The following is a 20,371-nucleotide window of genomic DNA, read 5'->3' on the forward strand; positions in this document are numbered from 1 at the left end:
TCTGTTATACGATGGTTTTGGAACCTCGGCCTTCACGCCATAGCTCTGTGCTCAACTGCATGGAGTCCTCAAAAGCATCAAAGCAGGCTGTTGCTTGTAGTAAGATACATATTTATCATCGCTAGCTTATTGCACACAGAATTCCTTCTACGATTACCACCTTTGATCCCAACCACTTTTTTTAAACAATAACTCCATCTAAAAGAGTGTGTAAATGAAATGTGAATATTAACAGTGCAAAGAATATCAAGAAGACAGAAATGGAGCTGAAAATGCACAGTGTAAAGATTCAGGAAGATATGCTGGGTAGGAGCAGTCAGACAGACAGTATCAACCAGAGGAAACAAAATGCAAAATCCAGAAACAGTCCAATATCCAAAGGAAACACAGCATTGACAAGGATGAGCAACCAAGTGTAAACAGGCACACAGCTTGGAAATGTGACATTAGCACAAGACTTCACACTGGGGCTTTTGTGAATATTGCTTTTGTGGAGTCCAGGCTCATGCACAACAGGATGTTGGCAGGGCGTGGCCAGTGATTAGTAAACCGGTGAGGCTGATTGGTGAAATGTGCCTTGGGGGTGTGGCACGCTGGAGCATTGACCAAAGGTGGGCAAAAGGTCAGCCATATTTATTAGAGGTCTTAGTTGACAGTCATAATGTCATAATGAGACATAGAAAGATGTTTTATTACTCAACTCAATCCCTTAGATACAGAAGTTGGGTTATGATGGGTTGAGCTGAATGTTATGAAGGAAATTTTCACATGTAGTTTTGGTAGACAATCATTTACAAAGGAGGTTTCTTCATTTTTATATGTTTTATGAGATACCACTTCTGAAATGTTAGGTAAACATAAAATATTTATTTTACAAATATAATTTGATAATGTACTCTATATCTGAATCAGAATGATCAGTCCATTGTAGTCACACTTTTTGTAGCTTTCTTTTTTTTATCATGTTTTTCATTGACGTTATTGCTACATCACCGCAAAGTTTAGATATCCTAGCCATTTTTCTTTCAGACATTCCATGTGCATGCATGCCTTGGACAACGTCAGGCCGGTCAGTCACTCAGAGTGTCATGTTGGATGCCAGTATGACAGGTCTGGCTTACATGTAATAACAGCTCTTCATAGACCATGCTGAAATGTTTCTGTTGACCACATCATGAATCTTCGTTTTGTTGAACTCTCTCAGCTTACACTGCTACAGTCACCTGCTAGCAGTTGCTTTCAATGCTTTTAATCAGAGCACCTACATTTGTTTCTACTATCATGCACTTCTTTCAGGTCAGTTAACATTTCCAGTAACTGCATTGTACATGTATATGCAACTGGAATTGGATTTCTCAGTGGTATATGTTTTTCATTTTCTATATTTATTTTCTTATTATTTGGTATTTTTGTGTGTATGTATGTAAAGGAATATGAAACTACCACCACAGCTAGCAATCAAATAGCCGTTCCTTTGATAGCTAGCTGGTAAAGATGAGTAAAAGAAAACAAATGTCACAGTATAAAGAAATAAAATAATTGTAAATTTAAGGAATCACTTGACTTTAACATTTACAAATATATTGCATTTTGCCAGCACCTAAAAATCACAAAGTATTAGAGAAATTAGAAATTTGGGTTGTGATTATTAAAATACCTTTTAATTATGGTTGGGAGCTGGCACATTTGGCCAGTCATCCAGCAGGAGGGACACGCCCACTCCTGCTCAGGATCACGGCACACACCTACCCCACTCCCAACCACCTACCTATTAATCCTGCTCACCTGTTGCTTGTTTCTTTCCCTCACTATTTAAACCTGCAGGTTCCCGAGGACAGCACTGCACGTTAGTGGACTAGACTGTCAGATATCAAGGCAGAGTGCAACGCGACATCAAAACGCCTTTTTGTTTTCCTGTTGTCGCTGCTTTGCAGTTGTGTAATTAATGGATAATAAAGAGCACTCTTTTTCCCTCTGTGCCGCAACCTTCACAGGAGCTTATTATATCTAATGTATTATGTCTAATTGTATAACTTATCTAATACATTTTTGTTTGCTGTTAAGACAGGATGTAAGAAACACATACCAAAGTCAAGACCGAAGCTTTTCTGCATTGTCTATATACAATTTAAACATGCCCAAAGTCTACATGTGCATACAGAGAATCTATTTGAAACCAGTTCAAATCAAGACTTACCAAAACAAAACGGCATCCACATCAGGTTTACACTGAGCATGTAGAAGATTTCATGCTAAAGATAATTTTGTCAGCCAACTAAAACACTTTCATGTACTGAAACCCTGAATCTTCCCCCCCATATTAAAGTATACCTGATTATAAAGTTCATATGTTTAAAAAAAGAATTCTTTATGGTCATTTATATTTACTTTCTTGTATTAATTCCTGCATTTTCTTACTTTTGAGGACTTTACTTTTTCTTTTCAAATGTTCCAAACATACCATATAATTTTTCCACATAGCAAAACCACACAAGCTTTCAAAAAACAAAATTTCCTTCTCAATTACTTTATTTTTTGCTTTAGGTGGGGTGGCATTGAGGCTGAAAGGGTTTCAAACAAAAAGATGACAAGCCAAACATCAAATACATGAGCAGCTCTGAACAATGCTTTTGTATAAAGATTGCAGAGTTTCCATCTGAATTATTACATAAATGAGGAAAAATATTTTCATCGTTATCATCACCACACAGTCAGATGCTTACAAATATTCTTTACAATGCACAAAGTGAAAAATTAGACTAACAAAACTTTGCTTATGTTCACAAATAAATCTGTGTTACTAGTTCCATGTTTAATATAATTTTTGTGTTGGAAATCCTGAAAAATGCTATATAGTGAGTGCATAGTCCTGTTGTATTTTCAAGGATTTGCAATAGAAAACACATATTTACATGTTACAGTATCCCTTTACCAATTCAGGTGCCTTTCTTAACGTAAGTTGTTTTTATGTATTATATTGTTAGTAAAATCAAGCTGTATGAGTTCAGATTTGAGATATGTACACACTGTACACATCTACATGACATTTTAATTTGTACAACCTCAATAGAGGATGTTGAAGAATAATAAATAATACATATATTCAAAGCACCTTTGGTAAAGTGATACCTTTTGCTCCTTTGTCAAACCACGTGTATTTAATAGATCTCATATGACTTCCGTGTGCTTCAGACTTGTTGGATTGCATTCTGCTGTCTTTGAGGGTTTACCTGATGTTGTCCTCTGACATTAAATCCATAAGAAAAAAAGAAAACTGTGAAGGTTTTTTTTGGTCGTTTGTTTGCACAAAACTCTGGAAAATAGATTTGAGTTAAACCTATGAAAGGACATAGGATAACACAAAATGATCTGTCATTGAAAGAAGGGGTATACCAGTCCAGTCATTGCATGGTTACTCATTCTGACATTTGTCTTACACATAAAATCTCAGAAAAACTGAACACGTGAAACACTTTTTAAAATAGTATGTCAAATAGATAAAAAAATAATAATAAAAAATAAAAAAATTACAAATGCATTGTGTTTTTCTTTTCAAAGTCAAATGGTTTCTCTTACCACAGGGACTACAAGAACCTTTGCAGGAAGTATGTCAGAATTAACTAAAGAATAAAGTGTTTGATCTGAATATCATCACTGTAAAAAGATATAAAGCAAAATGACAGTCAGCCATGCCATGTACCAACTTCCAAAAAATCTGTTTCAGATGCTATAAATTGGAGAATCTCTTTATCAGTTAATGCCTACAGTGGAGTCACAGAAACCCAAAGACACTTAAACAATCACTTCAGGACACATCATAAGAGAATCACTGAATGCGCACTGCACTGAGCATGGATTCTGGTATGCTCAGGGAGTGGCCGAGAACATCTCTGGATTTGAAGAAATATTCTGTCTGCAAACGTATAATTGGAGATGCCAGTGCTAGAACATCGAGACATGCCACATGTCTCATTCCCTGATGCTTCGGCTTGCTGTGGACACAGTGTGAAGGACCACTAGTGAAACAGGACTGGGCTGCAATCCATCCACATGCTATTTCAATATGTATTAGAAAACTAGTATGCATCCCTTCTAAATACAAACAGCAGGGCAGTGGGGCTGCAGCAGAAAACCGATGAGGTTTTAGCCAAAACGTCAAAACAATATACATGGAAAATTCACATGAATTTGACACTGCAAGATGTAAAAGCAGCTCCAACCCAGGGGATGATGCTCATTGTGAATTATGGAGAAGTGTAGTTGACTGGGAAAGACTGATTACCAAAGGAAGGCTCTGGGCCTTAGTGGCCACTGTATCCCTTTCGGTCGAGGCTTCAGGGAAGGATTGCGATTCATTTGGCTTTGATTTCTGTGTAGTCACTGCCATCATCCCCCCTCCCTAAACCTCCCTCTCGAGGCCGCCCTCGCATAAACTCCAGGGCAGCGTAGTTCAGCTCCTGCCTCTCCAGGCCTGCCATTGAGCCAACAGGCTGGTAATCACTGTCGTCTCCCTGCGCAAACAGAGCAAGAGAACACTGCCTTCAGTCTTAAACAGACACCCCATCTAGTGTGTACCCTCAAAATGATGAAAAACAACGAGGTAAGATGATAGGTGAGCAAGCAGGTCGTTAGCTAATTGTAGCAAAACAAAAGAAAGCAAGCATGGTAGTTAGCAAAGGCAATGGGCATTCTCATGATAGCATGATGGGTTACATAACAAAAACCCAAGAAGGTGCTGTTTTATGGAACTGGATTCCCATTGCACTACAGGTTGTTTTTGGTAATGCTTAAGGACACTGCTTGTACTCCAACCACTGACTTATAAACCCATCTCAAATTGCAGCCTTACCGTGCTCTCCTCTAGGATGGAATTAAACTTAGAGCCCAGCAGCTCAGTCTTAAGCTGTTAAGTTAGGGGGGAGAAAGAGAGACAGAGAACGCAGTAAAGCGATGAGGGAGGAGAGAACACTCAAGAGACTCTACGGCCACACTACGAGCCTCCATCATAAACCACCACCCATGCTTGGCATGCAAGCAGGTGTTACATCAGGCCTATAGCACTCAGCGCGTGCTGACCTTTCATGGGCTGTATGGCGTAGCATGTAAAACTGGGAAACAGCCTACATATAGGCATAATTCCTTTCTTTCTTTGCAGCAAAATTTGTATGCCCTTGTCTTGGTTATATTCAAAGTGCTTCTAAGTGTACAACCACTACAACCGCAAGTCAAGAGCTTTGAGTCTCTTCACGAGATTCTGAACTCATTCAGTTAAGGAACTGATATATTTGTAGATTTGTAGATTTCAAATGTAGATAGTGTATAGTACTCATAATCATGTTTAAGTGTGAAAAACATTTTACAATTGGAGTTGGACCACCACAGAATCTACTATGTGTGTGTGTGTGTGTGTGTGTGTGTGTGTGTCTGTAAATGATATTAAAAAGTGGTAATTTGTCTAGTTTTGGCAGAATGTGCTTGTACCAACCTCAAGACATCAGCAAAAACCACTCTAAACAGCTGCACATGGAAAAATAATTCATAAGTCATAATTCATCATGGTAATATCTCACCACTTTTTTCCTGAGACTTTGTTTGTCCTTCTTGACTGCGCTGTAGAACATGGAGGGATTCTCCACTTTAGATCCCACGTCCTGCCCAGGGTTGCTATTCTCTCTGGAGGGTGGAGTCAGAGGATCAGACTCTGTCTCACACGCAATGATGCTATTGGCTGGCTTAGGGCAACACTGTAAGCCTGGGCATCCATTTTAATAAAGGGATTGCTTTCGCCTCCCTAACCAAGAGGCTTTGCGATATAATTATTTTGTTTGTTTGTTTGTTTTTGTTTTGTCCAACTATTTTTTAAGTGACTGTTTGTTTGTTTTTTCCCAGAACAAAATGGTGGATGGATGTTTGCTGAAGCACTTGAGGTTAAGTGCCTTAGCTTAGCTTATCTTAGCTTAGCTTAGTGGTTTGAGGATGGGAAGCACTGGAGGGACAATAGAACTTGTCTTGTTAGTCTTGTCATCTAGAATCCACATCATGGCCGACACTGTCACTTTGTTTGCCTTCTCATTGCATGTGTCCCAGCTTACCGTTTTATCAAATCGTTTAATTTGTGAATGGGTTATGGCTTATATAGCAAATGCCAAAAGAAACATTGGAGAATGGATGACTAGGCTTGGGTGTTTCCTTGTTCTTCCACCAGTTCCCCTCTATGGTAGGTTACTTACTTTTTGTTGTTCTGTCCCACATATCTTACAGCTGCGATGATAAAAGCAATGACAGCCACTCCTCCAATGGTTCCCACGATCACTGCCATCATGTACTTTTCTGAAACATGACATGAAGTACCGTGAAATATATGAATATTAAAATGAAACGGTTTCAGCCTTTTGTAGAGATATAGTCACGAGCAAAGCTCAAGAATTTGATGGAATTGGAGAAGACCTGACCAGGCTGGGTGGTGAACTCACTTTCTTGCTGTAGCTCCAGCCGGATGGTCTCGGTGCCGTACATATTGGTGATGCTGCAGTGAACGTGAACAGCTGTGCCACCGTTATTACCCCTTTCACCTTTGTCACGCAGTTTGATCATGCCGGTGGACGTGTAGCCGTCCGAATGCGTGTAGTAGTTGAAACGGCCGTTCGTCTCATTAATAGTGATATTGAGGTCGGGCAGGTAGAACTCGATGGAGGGCTCAGGATTCCCTGAGGCGATGCAGACACACTGCACACCCTCTCGCACTATGGTGCACTTGGAGTCGTCGAGGAGAATTGGGGCAACTATGGAGAGACAAAGACAAATTGGTGATTTGCTTGTATTTATATTACCTTCACTCTGATCATACCACTGTGAACCACTCACTACCCATCATACATCAGGAAAAGAAACCTTCCCAACTCACACCACGCAGATGTTGAGGTAAAAAAAAACCTTCCTAACTCACACTGCACGGTGATGTTGAGGTAAAGTAACCTTCCTAACTCACACTCCACGGTGATGTTGAGGTAAAGTAACCTTCCTAACTCACACTCCACGGTGATGTTGAGGTAAAGTAACCTTCCTAACTCACACTCCACGATGATGTTGAGGTAAAAAAACCTTCCTAACTCACACTCCACAGTGATGTTGAGATAAAGAAACCTTCCTAACTCACACTCCACGATGATGTTGAGGTAAAGAAACCTTCCTAACTCACACTCCACGATGATGTTGAGGTAAAGAAACCTTCCCAACTCACACTCCACGATGATGTTGAGGTAAAGAAACCTTCCTAACTCACACTCCACAGTGATGTTGAGATAAAGAAACCTTCCTAACTCACACTCCACGATGATGTTGAGGTAAAGAAACCTTCCCAACTCACACTCCACGATGATGTTGAGGTAAAGAAACCTTCTTAACTCACACTCCACAGTGATGTTGAGCGAGGTGCTGGCACGGCCATGCTCATTCTCAGCCAGGCAGCGGTACGTCCCATCAGCCTGAGGTCTGATCTCTAGCAGCTCCAGTACGGACACTTCATCGGCTGTTATGGTCCCCACCAGCTCTCCATCCTTCAGCCAGGTGAGTGTGGGGGCGGGGTTACCTTGAGTGCCACAGTGGAGAGCCAGCGAGGTGCCTTCCAGCACTGTCAGGGAGCCGTTTACCCATGGCTCCCTTGGAGGGTCTGCGGACGCCAGCCGGCCAGACAAAGTGAAGAAAGTAAGAAAAAGCAGAAATATGTTGGAAATAGATGCATCAGATAGGATGCATAGGATTTTCTGTAAACAAAAGGAATATAAAGGAATCAAACAATGAGAAAAAAAAAACAAAACAAAAAAACAAGCTCAACTGGCACACTTACACCTGACAGCCAGGTACAAGGAGGTGTTCATCACTCCATAGCCATTATCACCTACACAGGTGTAAACCCCCTCCTGCTCTGGAGTAAGGGACTCCAGATAAAGTGAAGCATTTGAGGCTATGTCTGACATCAGCTCCTCGTCTTTGAAGTGCCAGGATATTCGTGGTGGGGGATTGCTGTCCACATCGCAGTGCAGAACCACTGAGTTGCCCTCCATTACCTCTTGAGATACGTTAACCCACACCTTGCGAGGGGCGTCTAAGAGGGTGGAGGGGGAGAAAGTACAGAATATATGTAAATGGGCAGGGTTCATTGGATGTATTTCACCCAAAACATTGTTCTCCTGTGCTGTAAGACTCTGTTTTGTAAGTTTTGTAAGACTTGTGGGGATGAGATTCCTCAGATTCCTTAGGTGGCAGATGAAGCCTTTTACCACATGGTTTTCATCTCCAAAACTGCAAATAGTCTTAAATATACTTAGAGGAGAAGACAACCATGTCAACCACAAACTATAGATACACTCATTGAATCAGCAACAACAAAATATCAATGCCATCCAGTTTTTGGGAATAAAGCCAATTAGATTACCCTGGACTGCTAGCCTGAGTCAGAACACAGCATGGGATTCAGTCCACCAACTGCTGAATCAGCAGTTGCTTAGTAGTTTAGTGTGTGCATGGCCAAAACTTTGGCAGGCTGGTGTGTGTGGTCTGCTTAAGTATGTGCAGAGACCCAGATAGAGACACGGAACCGCATCTGCAACTGGTCTGCTTTAAAAGCTATTTGTTTTAGCTGGAGAACACAAATTAATATAGGATGTAGCTCACATTTGACATCCAGGGAGATGAGGCGCTCATAGAAGAAAGTGGTGTTGGGGTAATGAACCCTGCAGCCCAGCAGTTGCCCATTGTGCATAGGCCTGGGAGTGAAAGTGAGAGTGCTGGACATCACCGCTGTGTTGCCTTCCTCCACAAAGTCCGTAGTGAAGAGTGGGTCGGGCAGGTAGTCTGTGTACATCCAGTGGATTTCAGGGCTCATTTCTGGACAGTTGTCTGGCGCATAGCATGTCAAGTCCAAGCTCTCATCAGTGACTATTTCCTCTGGGACGTCAATGTTTGGCTGATCTGAGAAAGAAGCAGACGTCTCAAATTCTACAGCAATTTTATAACACTAGCGCAAGAGTCATTGCTTCTCATTTTCCTTTTAAAAGAAAAAAAAACATCAACAAAAAAACACTAAAATTTAGCTGGCCAGAAGTCCATACTTATTTCTAAGAAGTCCATGCCTATAATAACCTATATTAACAGTTCTAGCCTTTGCAGACATTTAAGGCTGTCAGGTTCTACATTACAGCACTTACCCAAGACCTTGAGCTCGGTGAAATCAGGGTAGGTGTATATATTTGCTCCTCCTAGGTCTGCTCTGAAGTAATACCTTCCCGAATGCTCAGCTCCTATATTACTGATCTGCAGGGTGCAGTTCTTCTGCAGTAAGTCACCCAGGAGCCTGGTGCGGCCCTTGTAACTTTCGTGCACGATTTCCGTGCGGGACTTGTACACCACCGGAGGGAAGAGCTGAGGGTAAGGCTGGCCAAAATACCAGATCCCGTGGATGCCCCGGTAAGGCCTGATGCTGGCGGGGTACATGAACGTGCATGGGATAACCACGCAGGAGTTAGTCATAGCAGAGATGTCCCTGGGCATCCATACATTCCACTGAGCACCTATATCTGTTTGAAAAAGAGACAACAACAGGAGTGGGTACATAAAGAAAAAGAGTGACAGAGAAAACTAAAGCAAAGTGCTGAAAATTGACTTGAGAAGAGAAAGAAAAACTTGAAATTGACATTTATTACCTCTTACAAACAGCAGTAAGAAGAGCAGCAGTTCCAAACACTTCATGATCTCAGTTCAGCTCGGGACCATCAACCTTAAAAGCATTTACCACAAATGGCCATTGTAACTGTGACTGAACCTAAAATGTACATGAATATTTGATATAGATTTGAATACGGATAGCGTTCTTGGTAAAAATAATTCCGAAATGATAACATTTTCTCATGGATTTTTTTTTATAGGTAATCTTTCATATATTTTCACAAATATTTCTACAGTTTGTTCACAGGTATTTGTACACTGTCAGATATCTTAGGCAATTAACTGAATACAAATGTAAAGGCAATTTTTTTTAAAGTCTGTAATAAAGCTGTGACATGGATAAAAGCTAAACAGAACTCTACCTTGTAGGATCTTATGAGGCACTTTTTTTCTGCCAAATTCACTTCATATTATCTTGACAAAGGGTTAACTAGTCATTCTTGTTGTTGTGTGAAGTGTTATGTAACATTTTCACATTAGCCAGTTTTTTTAAAACTACCTTTCCACTTTCCTGTTTAATGTTTCCTGCATTCACTGTATGTGCATGTATTTATAATGATAATTTCAAGAACCAGAACCACCTGATTCTGGTTCTGATGCTGAACTGCTGGTTAGCCGAGTCAGACAGGCACCAGCTCTCTGGTCTCTCTCTGGTATCTCTCTGGTCTTTCCCTGGTCTCTTCCTCGTCTCTGTCACACACACTGCAGTGCTCCCTCACTGTAAGTGAGCTCAGCTGACTTCGAGTGCTCCCCTGAAATAACCAGAGACAGCGTTAAGGATCAACCAATGACATTAGCCTTACTCACTAGCCACACACACACACACACACACACACACACTCATATATATATACACATCAGATACTCAGCACCTGCGTGCCACAGTGCTTCAGTGTGTGGGAGAACAGAATTACTCATTCTGACAGCATGACATCAGCTTCTGGAGCTTCTTAGATACAGATACTGGAAGCTCTGTTTTATAAGATGACACATCATTCAGAGGTCATTAGCTAGTGTGGACTGTTTACTTTACTTCATGGGCATCTGTTTACTTTATTTATGGGTTATTTATTCGTGTTTAATCATGCACACACCCATGACTGTTCTCTTTTCTCTCCTTTTTTTGCCTGTTTTCTTTGCATTATTTCTCACACGCTCTCTCTCAGACACACACACACACACACACACACACACACACACACACACACACACTTTAAAGCGCCCTTAAGAGCAGACGGGAACCACAGATGGTCAGCCTTGCAAAGGATTGTTAAAGAAATCTTTAGTGATTACCATCTCTAAAACCCCTTCATGAGCATAAGCCTCATACACTGAGGAACAATGGAAAACTTTTGTTCATTTCTGTGAGTGAGAGAAGAGCATGCATCTCAGTCACTGCTCTTATAAACAACCAGCTGCTACACTGAAAGGAAGAAACAGGCCTTTACTAGAGACAAAGTGACAGAAGTTCATATATCCAGATATGTCTAGATATTTCAATATGCTTCCCTGGCATCAATTCTAAACCTGAGTTAAAAGTCCTGGGCTTTTGAAAGAGCTTACAAACAAAAGCAAATGTATATGACAAAACCAGTTTTTAGACAGTTAAAGACCACCTAAATCTAAGTGTTGCTCTATGAAGTGATTTTACTGGGGTTATTATGCCACACTTATGGTTTTTCATCTAGGCTGTGCAAAAATCCAATCGTCCTACCCATGAAGACCAAGGCAATGACACAACCACCACTAGGAGAACACACCGATGCAGCACAAGCAGTGAGACAATGTACCAGCCACACAAACAGGCCATTCACTGGAGACAAACGAAGCTCTCACAATGTCTGTGAAGCGCTTGTGTCATACCAGCTTCAACTCCTGGCTCTGCTCTGACCTCCCGACAGCTGAAGCGCAGCTCTGGCTGGCCGACTTCTCCGAGCACCTGGCTGCTCCGCTTACCTCAGACGTCTGAGATGGCGAGGGACAGATAAGGAGCGGAAGAGGGACAGGGACACACGTAGGGAAAAGGGAAGATTAGAGGGTGCGTTAGCCCTGTGTGCATGCTGGCCGTGGGCAGTCATGAATATGCAGACATTTCTCTCCGTGCTCCAAGCCCACACCAAACATTCCTCATGTGGGGATTCATCAATCATCTGTTCCATCTGTGCCTGCTCAAAGCACCAGGACTGGGTCAGACTCTGCACTGCTTCACTCATCTCTACTTGACACTGGAAAGTATGCCACCATTGTAATTACAATTTAATCTAAAAGGCATTACAACTTAAAATGGAATGAACCCAAATGTATTTATCACTGGGAAGTTTAATAAGGTATGAGAACTAAAGTGATTTGCTGTTTGATGATATTCAAATATGCTAGATGTTGAAGGTACAATTTTTTCTTGACCTTTTTTCCCCACTGGATATCAGTGAAAAAAAATCCTGCCTGATTTCCTGGCATGTATTTTTGTAATATGTCTTAATATTCATGCTATAATATCCACATGCATTAATATTAATTATACAATATTCATGATTTTTGGGTAAATCATGTTGCTTGTCATTATTTCTTTGATATTGCAATAGAAAATATCAGATTAAATTAAAATCTGATCACTATCACCTTAGCTCTGTATGGATTAATGGAAGTTTATAGATCCGGTCAGGTTTCTTGGGGAAGCCATTCTCTTTGGGAATTAGACCTCCAGTTTATTTGCAGTAGTGCATTGCCCAGAAATTTCTCAAAATTTTATACAAGGCATAGGGCGTGTCGAGGAAAGGCCAGGCAGTGGACCACTGCCATACGGACCCACGTGGTAAAGTTGAAAGGAGAGCAGTGGAGTGAAAGTACAACGGCAAGCCTGTGGAAGACTCGTGGAGTGCAATATGCCACAGTATCCCACACATATGGAAAAGTCCCACACACCATGCACCACACTCTGCTATGAGGCTGTCAGTACAACATACCAGTTATGTGACCTTCTTCAACAACCTCTTATCTGTCATTTGGTGCAGAACATGGGCAGTGGTAGCTCAGTGGTTAAGGTACTTGACTTGTAATTGGAAGTTTGCAGGTTCAAGCCCTGCCACTGCCAATTTCCCACTGTTGGGCCCCTGAGCAGGACCCTTAACCCTCAAGCTGTACTCTGATATAATTGTAAGTTATTTTGGATAAAAGTGTCAGGTAAATGTGATGTAAATTACATAGTGAGACAGAGAGATTTGGGTAGGAACCCATAACCTTGACCAAATGTGACATGTGATGAACTAATCAGTAATGGGCATGACCTCTCTGTAGATTAGCATCAGTCTCCTGTGGGTTTTGGTCCAGATCACTCATGGCTGCTCCAGCTATGAAGAGGAGCTCAGACCTCATGCCTTTCAAAACAGAAACATTCTTTTTTACTTTTACTAAAAATCTCCTTCCGGATACAACCTATATATTTAAAAGGGCCAAATTTAGTATTTAATGTTGTGATTAAATAGTCTGTGATTAAAAGAACTGGAGGATTTTTCCTAGTCTACATGCAGCTTGCCTGGGACATGCAACAGGCATGCCAACACAGGTGCTCACTAAAATTACCAGAGAAGCAGATGGCCGTGACTGCTCCCTTGCGTGGGTGTGTGTATGTGCATGCATGCTCTGTAGGTAGTGCCTTTAGAGCTTACTGCGGACTAAACAGGGATGCTTATTTCCCATGACAATTCAACTTAAAAATCCCACCAGAGGAAGTCTTAACTACCCCCATGTTAGAACACAACTACTCCTATAATCAGTTTGTTTTGTCTGAAGATGTAAAATCCACGTATTTGCACTTGAAATAACAGATATGCTGACCTATGCTGTAAGCCATCTCATTTTCTCCACTAAATTAAGGAGTCTGAACCAAGTAGCGTATGTCGAGCAGTACAGAAATCCCACAGATCAGGTAAATGTGAGAATATCACAGTCCTATGGCAGAACAACCTCTACCTTCTGTGAGCTTAGCAACAGGGGCTGGTCAGTGAGAAGCTCCTCTCAAAAGACTAACGAACACACACCACACATCCTTTCCTATACATATTCAATTATTTCAAACAATTGAGCAATTGCTCATCTATAGTCTTATACATCTGTATGTGTTTTTTTTGCTGTTATGAGCAATTGGTCATCCACTAAAATAACCATGCCCGTTGGCAGACGTTCTCTCACTGATGCATACATTCAGCTCGGCCATGTGGGCTAGCAGTCTTGTTTTTCTGTTGTATACTGACGTGCTGTCAGATATGGACAGATGGTGGACTCAGTAGTCTCTCTGTGCTACGCAGTAACTTCCTGCCCACACCTCGGGGTGGAGAGAAAGAGGCCCAGGTCCAATTCAGCAGAACTTACCAGCACCCTCCCCCCCCCCCCCCCCCCCCCTTATGCCTGGGAGAATCATGACTACTGGGTATATGGGGCTTATTCTTAGTAAAAGACAAAAAATCAGTCATTTCATATTATCTTTGATTACATTACAACTGAGTTTCAAATACCTCAGGGCTGAGTACCCCTGGTATGTTCCAGACATTAAAAAAATCAGACCAATGCTAAAAAACATTACAGTTTTTCTGGAAATATAATCAAAAAAGATCTCATAGCTGCAAACATCAAGGAGTGTAAGCGATATCGCTAATAGCTAGATGTTGAGTACAATGAGCTTGGTTAGAAAGCCAAAAACAAGTGGCATCATTCATCTCTGCCTCTGCTGAAACCAGACCAGACAGGAAGAGTGATACCATGATATCTTAAAATTGATTATAGGGTGAAACAATATGCTTCATGGACATTGCTTAGCCTATTATATGAAGTTCAGCATAGCTAATTTCACAATGACACACCAGCACTGAACACTTGTAAGCAGGGCTATTCAACCCCCTTTCTGATACATTTGCTCTTTAATGCACTGTTACTGGTGTAATAATCCACTAAGGAATCTTTTGTTCTTTGGTCTTTGGACACGTGAGAAAGCAGATGTGTCTTGTCTTTTATTATGTAGTGCTCAATGACATGGGTGTTTTTATCAGCAGAACGAAATGAAGTGTAGGCGTGTTTAAAGTCCCAGCGTACACAGTGGCTGCACTGTCTTTTCACTGTGTGACACAGGTAAATCTGCTTATTTATTACTGCATGACTGAGGAGCCTGAAGCGTACTCCCCACCCCTTCCATTCCCTCCTTTACACGTGTCTCTCTCTCTCTCTCTCTCTCTCTCTCTCTCTCTCTCTCTCTCTCTCTCTCTCTCTCTCTCCTTCTCCATGTGCATGTTGGGTTTACCCCAGTAACATCCTGCCAGCAAATGTAACCTTTCCCAAGAAACCCACACTAATCTCCAAAACAGCACAGCACAGCCAGCAAATAACAACTACATTTTACCCTTCATAGTCTTCTCAGACCCAGCTAAATACGAAGGGAATAGAATCATATTAATGCCTTAAATTAAATATACTTAATCTAATAAAATATAATATATATTAGATAACATCCAGCATATAAACAATACATACATCATATATAAGTAGAGAAAGGTAGCACTGTAGATCTTGCAACTAGGAGATTTGCCAGAGCTGGAACTACAGTTCCTAAAGTCATTAAGACTCACCCAGCCGATTGGCCCAGGTCTCCTCTTCTCATCGAATGGTGAGCGTTAAATCAGTAGCACGAGCTGCTGTACCCTGATACGCACTACACCCTCCCACACCCTCTGCGCCGCCTGTCAGGGGTGAGGATCTCGCCGGGCGGACCTATGTGGCACGACCCAACACTTGCACCACTCCCCCTTTTCTGTATGGAAATGTTGGGACCCTGGTGTACAGAGCATTGTTCTGCCCCGAAGGCCATTCATAAACTGGCCCCCACGCTGCCCCTTAGCACAAAGGGCAACACTGTTGGCACTGTTGGCACTACAAACTATGGGTCAGGCAGAGAGGAGCTGGGGCTACTCGAACAAGGGCAGGACAAAAGACTGGATGGAGATGAAAAGCAAATGATTTTCATCTTTTGAACTGGAAGGAATGGGAAGATTGTAAACTAGTTGCTGGAAAGGTGGCTGTATTCAGTGTATACATCCATACATATACATGTATGCATGGAGTGTATATGGAGAGAGAAAGAGAAAATACAATTACATTAAAAGGGAAAAGATATGTCTTAGATCAGACCTTAGATGGCCCTTCTCTTCCATACTGTAGTGACTCAGGAGGAAAATTAACACAGAGTTCCTCACAGCTATACTAATAATTTCAAAATAGCTTTAAAATGTGTCATTCTTTTTTTACATTTCTGTCATTTTACACAATTTTGTTTTCATATTGAAATTTTACAAATTTAAACATTTATGCAGAAATGTATAATTCTCTAAACATTTCTCATGCTGTCTCCATAAACTGTCAACATAGAAGTCCAGAACTATATCTTGTTCAACTAAAATGATAGGAACTGAAAAGGTGATATAAGAGTTGTGATGCATAACCAAGAGGGCATATAGTTTATATCATTGTTTTGTTCAGTAGGTTTTTTTTGTTTGTTTTTTTGGATGTATATTTTCCATGGCACTGGGATACAGATGTGATGTCATAGTGATGTGAGCGAGGCCTAAGATAATTCAGTATTTATTCATGGGATTCATGTGCTCTGTTATCTGACAATAGTTACACACTTCTCAGTAGTGAAATGACAATCCATTTGCTACACCCTCAAACGCCCACTATCCAGCCTGCAGACACGCAAACACCACTCCACCCCGCGCACACACACCCCTTAGGCCTCTACACACAGAGGTTATTGTACTGAACGCCCTGAGAGCAGAACAGAGCAGAACAGAGCAGGCCAGTTCGAGCCTGTCACCAAGCAATACAGGGAAGTCAACGTGGTCTACTTATTGTCTTTAAATGACAACAATTCATCTCTTTCTTTCTGGAATATATTGGCTTTTCCTTCTCTTATTCGCCTTACATTCATTGGTTGGTTTGGTATAGCATAGATGAATCAGGTTTTTACGCCTTCACTGATCACAGTCATGGTGACATCATATTGCACACCTCACCTCACCCCACCTCTACAGACACCCCCAGACCCCCAACAGCTCAAACCCCTCTACCCCATCACATACCCCCATCAGTTCACTGGTGCAGGCCATGATGTCACTGAGTGTCAGGACGAAGCAGATCAGGCCTATATAGCATGCTCCCGGACACTCCCTAATACAGAAAGAAGCCTTTGTCTCTCTGCTGTGTCCGGAACTATGTCCAGTGTAAGAACACACTGACTCAGATGATCTGAAATAAGACCACCTTCAAGAACCTGAGGTGCCCACACAGCAGAACCGTATATAAAAGAACACAGGCTACTGCTCGCGCAAAGCGCCATCACATTATCTCTTGAAACACTGGACAAATGAGCACGATATTGCACAAAGATCAAAGAGTAGTCAGACACAGGCCATTTGATTTGTTTCTTCAGCCATGACAATAACCACATGATGGTTTTTTTTCCTGAAAACTCCCAAAAGTTCCACTATTCTCTTATCCACACATGAGAAAAGTGTTCCTCTGTGTAGGTGTGCTATAACTGACCATGATGATCTGGAGTCTGAGTCATGTGTAACTAGAAATAGCAAGACTTTTTAAAGAATTTCAAATGTACTTAAACTGTTGTTGAACCCCATGTCCCAGTGCGCACTTTTCAGTCTGCATCTCAGAGAGCAACCACTGGACCAGACCACAGGTTTCATCATTCACACATACATGAGTCTTTTTTAACAATATAATTTATATACTAAGCACACGTGAACTATACTGTAATCCATAATCCTTGGATTAATATACTTAACAATGCCATAGTATACATCATATTGTTGAAATGTCAAAATAAATCATAACTTTAACTAGGTGCTGACTTAAACAAGCCATCATGAGATTAAAGTCTATAGGCTGCACCTCAAAGATGAAATAAGCAAGTATTTAAACAGATAAAGGTTGTGTGGTTGAGCATCTCTGTGATGAAACTGTATATCTTCAGATACATCTCACAAATTTAGAATTGACCTCATGGTCATAGTTGGAAAAAACAGCTATCTGTAGGTCTGAGTGAAAGCTGTTTCTATTACATTTTTGCTCCCAGTATCTCTAGAGAGTGGTCTACAGATTAATGTTAAAATTAAATATAAAACACCTCATAAGGCTGCTAGTTCTAAAAAATAAAATCTGTAAAGAAACAAAACCTTGGGTACCTTCCATTTTCATGTCACTTGATATTGTTACCTCATTAGAAGCCTTTTAAGGAATTTATTTTCATTCTTGCCACTTATGAACTATGCCTTACTCTTCAATTTGCAGCAATGCCCTCTAATTAAAAACAGCTATACTTCACAAGAAAATTGTACAGTAAACTAGACCACACATGCACACACATGCCATTCACTCGCAGCCAAACTAAAATTAAAACTGCAGGACATTAAGTCAGTACTGAGGACTTCTCGGTGGAGATCACGGACGTCTCAAACCATATAATCTTGCACAGGTGATGCGTCAGGGAAAGATGACTTACCCTAACGAATGATCTTCACGCCATAGACAGCCAGACCGATATGCCAGAAACGTCAGTATGATGCCAATCTCGTTCCCTCTGGCATCTGTGTTCTCAGTGCCTCCCTGCTCAGTCCTCCAATGTCCAACCCCCCACCCCACCAACACGCACTCTCACATTCACACACTCACTTTGGTAGTTAGGACCTTGGAATCCATCATTTTTTCCATTTACTGTGTGCAATATGGAGTGCATTAATCATTATGATTCCATAATAATTAGAAGCAAGTGTTGAGAAAGTTCACACACTAGTATTTCAATAAAATTCTTTGCTATTCAGCAAGCAAGCTATTTCATGTCATTGAACATGTTTAGTGTGTGTGTATTTATATATATATATATATATATATATATATATATATATATATATATATATATATATATATATATATACACCTCTTACCACAGTAACCTCTTATCACAGTACATTGCAGTTACCTACAATCTTTTTCATATATATGAAAAAGATTGTAGGTAACTGCAATGTACTGTGGTAAGAGGTTTAGAGATATTCAAAAGATTATAGAATATTGTAGTAAAGTCTACAGTTTCCAGAGAGACAGGACATTTTAGACAGGGGTCCTTCATCAGCTGTGCAAGCAAAGTGCTTTGAAGGACCTCCGTCCAAAGCGTTCAGTTTCTCTGGAAACTCTGTGCACTTTACAACAATTGTAAATATCTATACATACACGTGTGTGTGTGTGTGTGTGTGTGTGTGTGTGTGTGTGTGTGTGTGTGTGTGTGTGTGTGTGTGTGTTTTACATTATACCACTAAGAGTGTTCCCCTGTAAATCAATCCAAAATGTCAACATGGATTAATTTTCTGATGTCTCTTGATATTAGCTCTAACACTACCATGCAACACCAACCATAAGGAACACATGCTAACTCTTTCTTCTCTTATTCTGCTGCTCAATCTCTCCTCTAACAACCCATCTACTTCTGGCCTTCCATATAGCTCCACATCAAGTGGAGTGTAGTTATTGTATCATCCACCTCAAAGGGTCAAAACCAGAGCAGGAGGCAGGGCTCTCCACACTGCACCAAGCTTAGGCAGACATCAACGATTGAAGGCTGACATCCATCTTGTTTGCTTGCTGAAGTTGAGTAAGTGGCAGGTGTCGTCAGGTGTGCTGAAGTTGAGTGAGCAGCAGGTGGCCTCGGGTGTACTGAGGTGGAGTGAGCAGCAGGTGGCCTCGGGTATACTGAGGTGGAGTGAGCAGCAGGTAGCCTCGGGTGTGCTGAGCTTGAGTGAGCAGCAGGTGGCCTCGGGTGTACTGAGGTGGAGTGAGCAGCAGGTGGCCTCAGGTGTGTTGAGGTGGAGCGAGCAGCAGGTAGCCTCGGGTGTGCTGAGCTTGAGTGAGCAGCAGGTGGCCTCGGGTGTACTGAGGTGGAGTGAGCAGCAGGTGGCCTCAGGTGTGCTGAGGTGGAGTGAGCAGCAGGTGGCCTCAGGTGTGCTGAGGTGGAGTGAGCAGCAGGTAGCCTCGGGTGTGCTGAGCTTGAGTGAGCAGCAGGTGGCCTCGGGTGTACTGAGGTGGAGTGAGCAGCAGGTGGCCTCGGGTGTGCCGAGCCTGTGTTCTCCCTCCATGACTAAGGCTCATAGCCGAGAGAGTCAAGAGACAGCCAAACTGGATTTTCGCCTTCTTTAATGTAACAGATGGAGAAAAGGGATATGCTTTTATTGGCCAGCAACCACTTTCTGCTTTTTGAACTAAAGCGGCAACCAGAGACAAAGCTTGCATCTTCACTTCAACTGTTTTTCAGAGTGAGCAGTAAAACATTTTTTTCTGTTAAAGAAAAAAAACAAACTATAAAATAGTAATAATGATTAAAAAAAAAAAGAAAAGGCTAAATGTGACCCTTGGGCACAACAGGTGCTGGTATTCTTGCCTCTGTGCTGCATTTCATCAGCTGGCAGCTAAAGTAGGCCATACCAGAGAAACAAGGCCCAACAAGATCCTGCCAGATATTTCTACCAAACCAAACAAGCTTTCAAAGAAAATGTGAGAAGCCATGGCCCTGATAAGTTTCTTATACATGTCAAGCGTT

General features: G+C 41.5%; 1 protein-coding gene and 1 long non-coding RNA gene across 11 annotated transcripts; one reads left to right on the top strand and one right to left on the bottom strand.

Annotated features, from left to right (window-relative positions):
• Positions 1-917: 917 nt before the first annotated feature.
• Positions 918-3,268, top strand: LOC113587132. The gene is made up of 2 exons (XR_004776872.1): positions 918-1,110; positions 1,825-3,268. It is a non-coding gene; the product is annotated as an uncharacterized LOC113587132 (long non-coding RNA).
• mag (myelin associated glycoprotein) lies at positions 2,512-18,373 on the bottom strand. Of its 10 annotated transcripts, none has more exons than XM_027025654.2 (13): positions 18,284-18,373; positions 11,587-11,688; positions 10,305-10,475; positions 9,702-9,775; positions 9,207-9,575; positions 8,674-8,970; positions 7,847-8,104; positions 7,409-7,669; positions 6,474-6,782; positions 6,231-6,330; positions 5,571-5,673; positions 4,850-4,903; positions 2,512-4,511 (listed from the first exon to the last, which is right to left on the bottom strand). In XM_027025654.2, the coding sequence occupies exons 4-13, from the start codon at positions 9,745-9,747 to the stop codon at positions 4,353-4,355; spliced, it is 1,956 nt and encodes a 651-aa protein (XP_026881455.1). In that variant the 5' UTR covers positions 9,748-9,775; positions 10,305-10,475; positions 11,587-11,688; positions 18,284-18,373; the 3' UTR covers positions 2,512-4,352. The 10 variants fall into 10 exon arrangements, with proteins under 10 accessions (XP_026881455.1, XP_026881454.1, XP_026881461.1 ...); XM_027025653.2 differs by lacking the exon at positions 18,284-18,373 and adding an exon at positions 15,339-15,440; XM_027025660.2 differs by lacking the exon at positions 18,284-18,373 and adding an exon at positions 15,339-15,440 and having other exon boundaries at positions 9,702-9,820.
• Positions 18,374-20,371: the final 1,998 nt, after the last annotated feature.

Source organism: Electrophorus electricus, chromosome 15 (genome assembly GCF_013358815.1).
Source record: "Electrophorus electricus isolate fEleEle1 chromosome 15, fEleEle1.pri, whole genome shotgun sequence".
Taxonomy (NCBI): Eukaryota; Metazoa; Chordata; class Actinopteri; order Gymnotiformes; family Gymnotidae; genus Electrophorus; species Electrophorus electricus.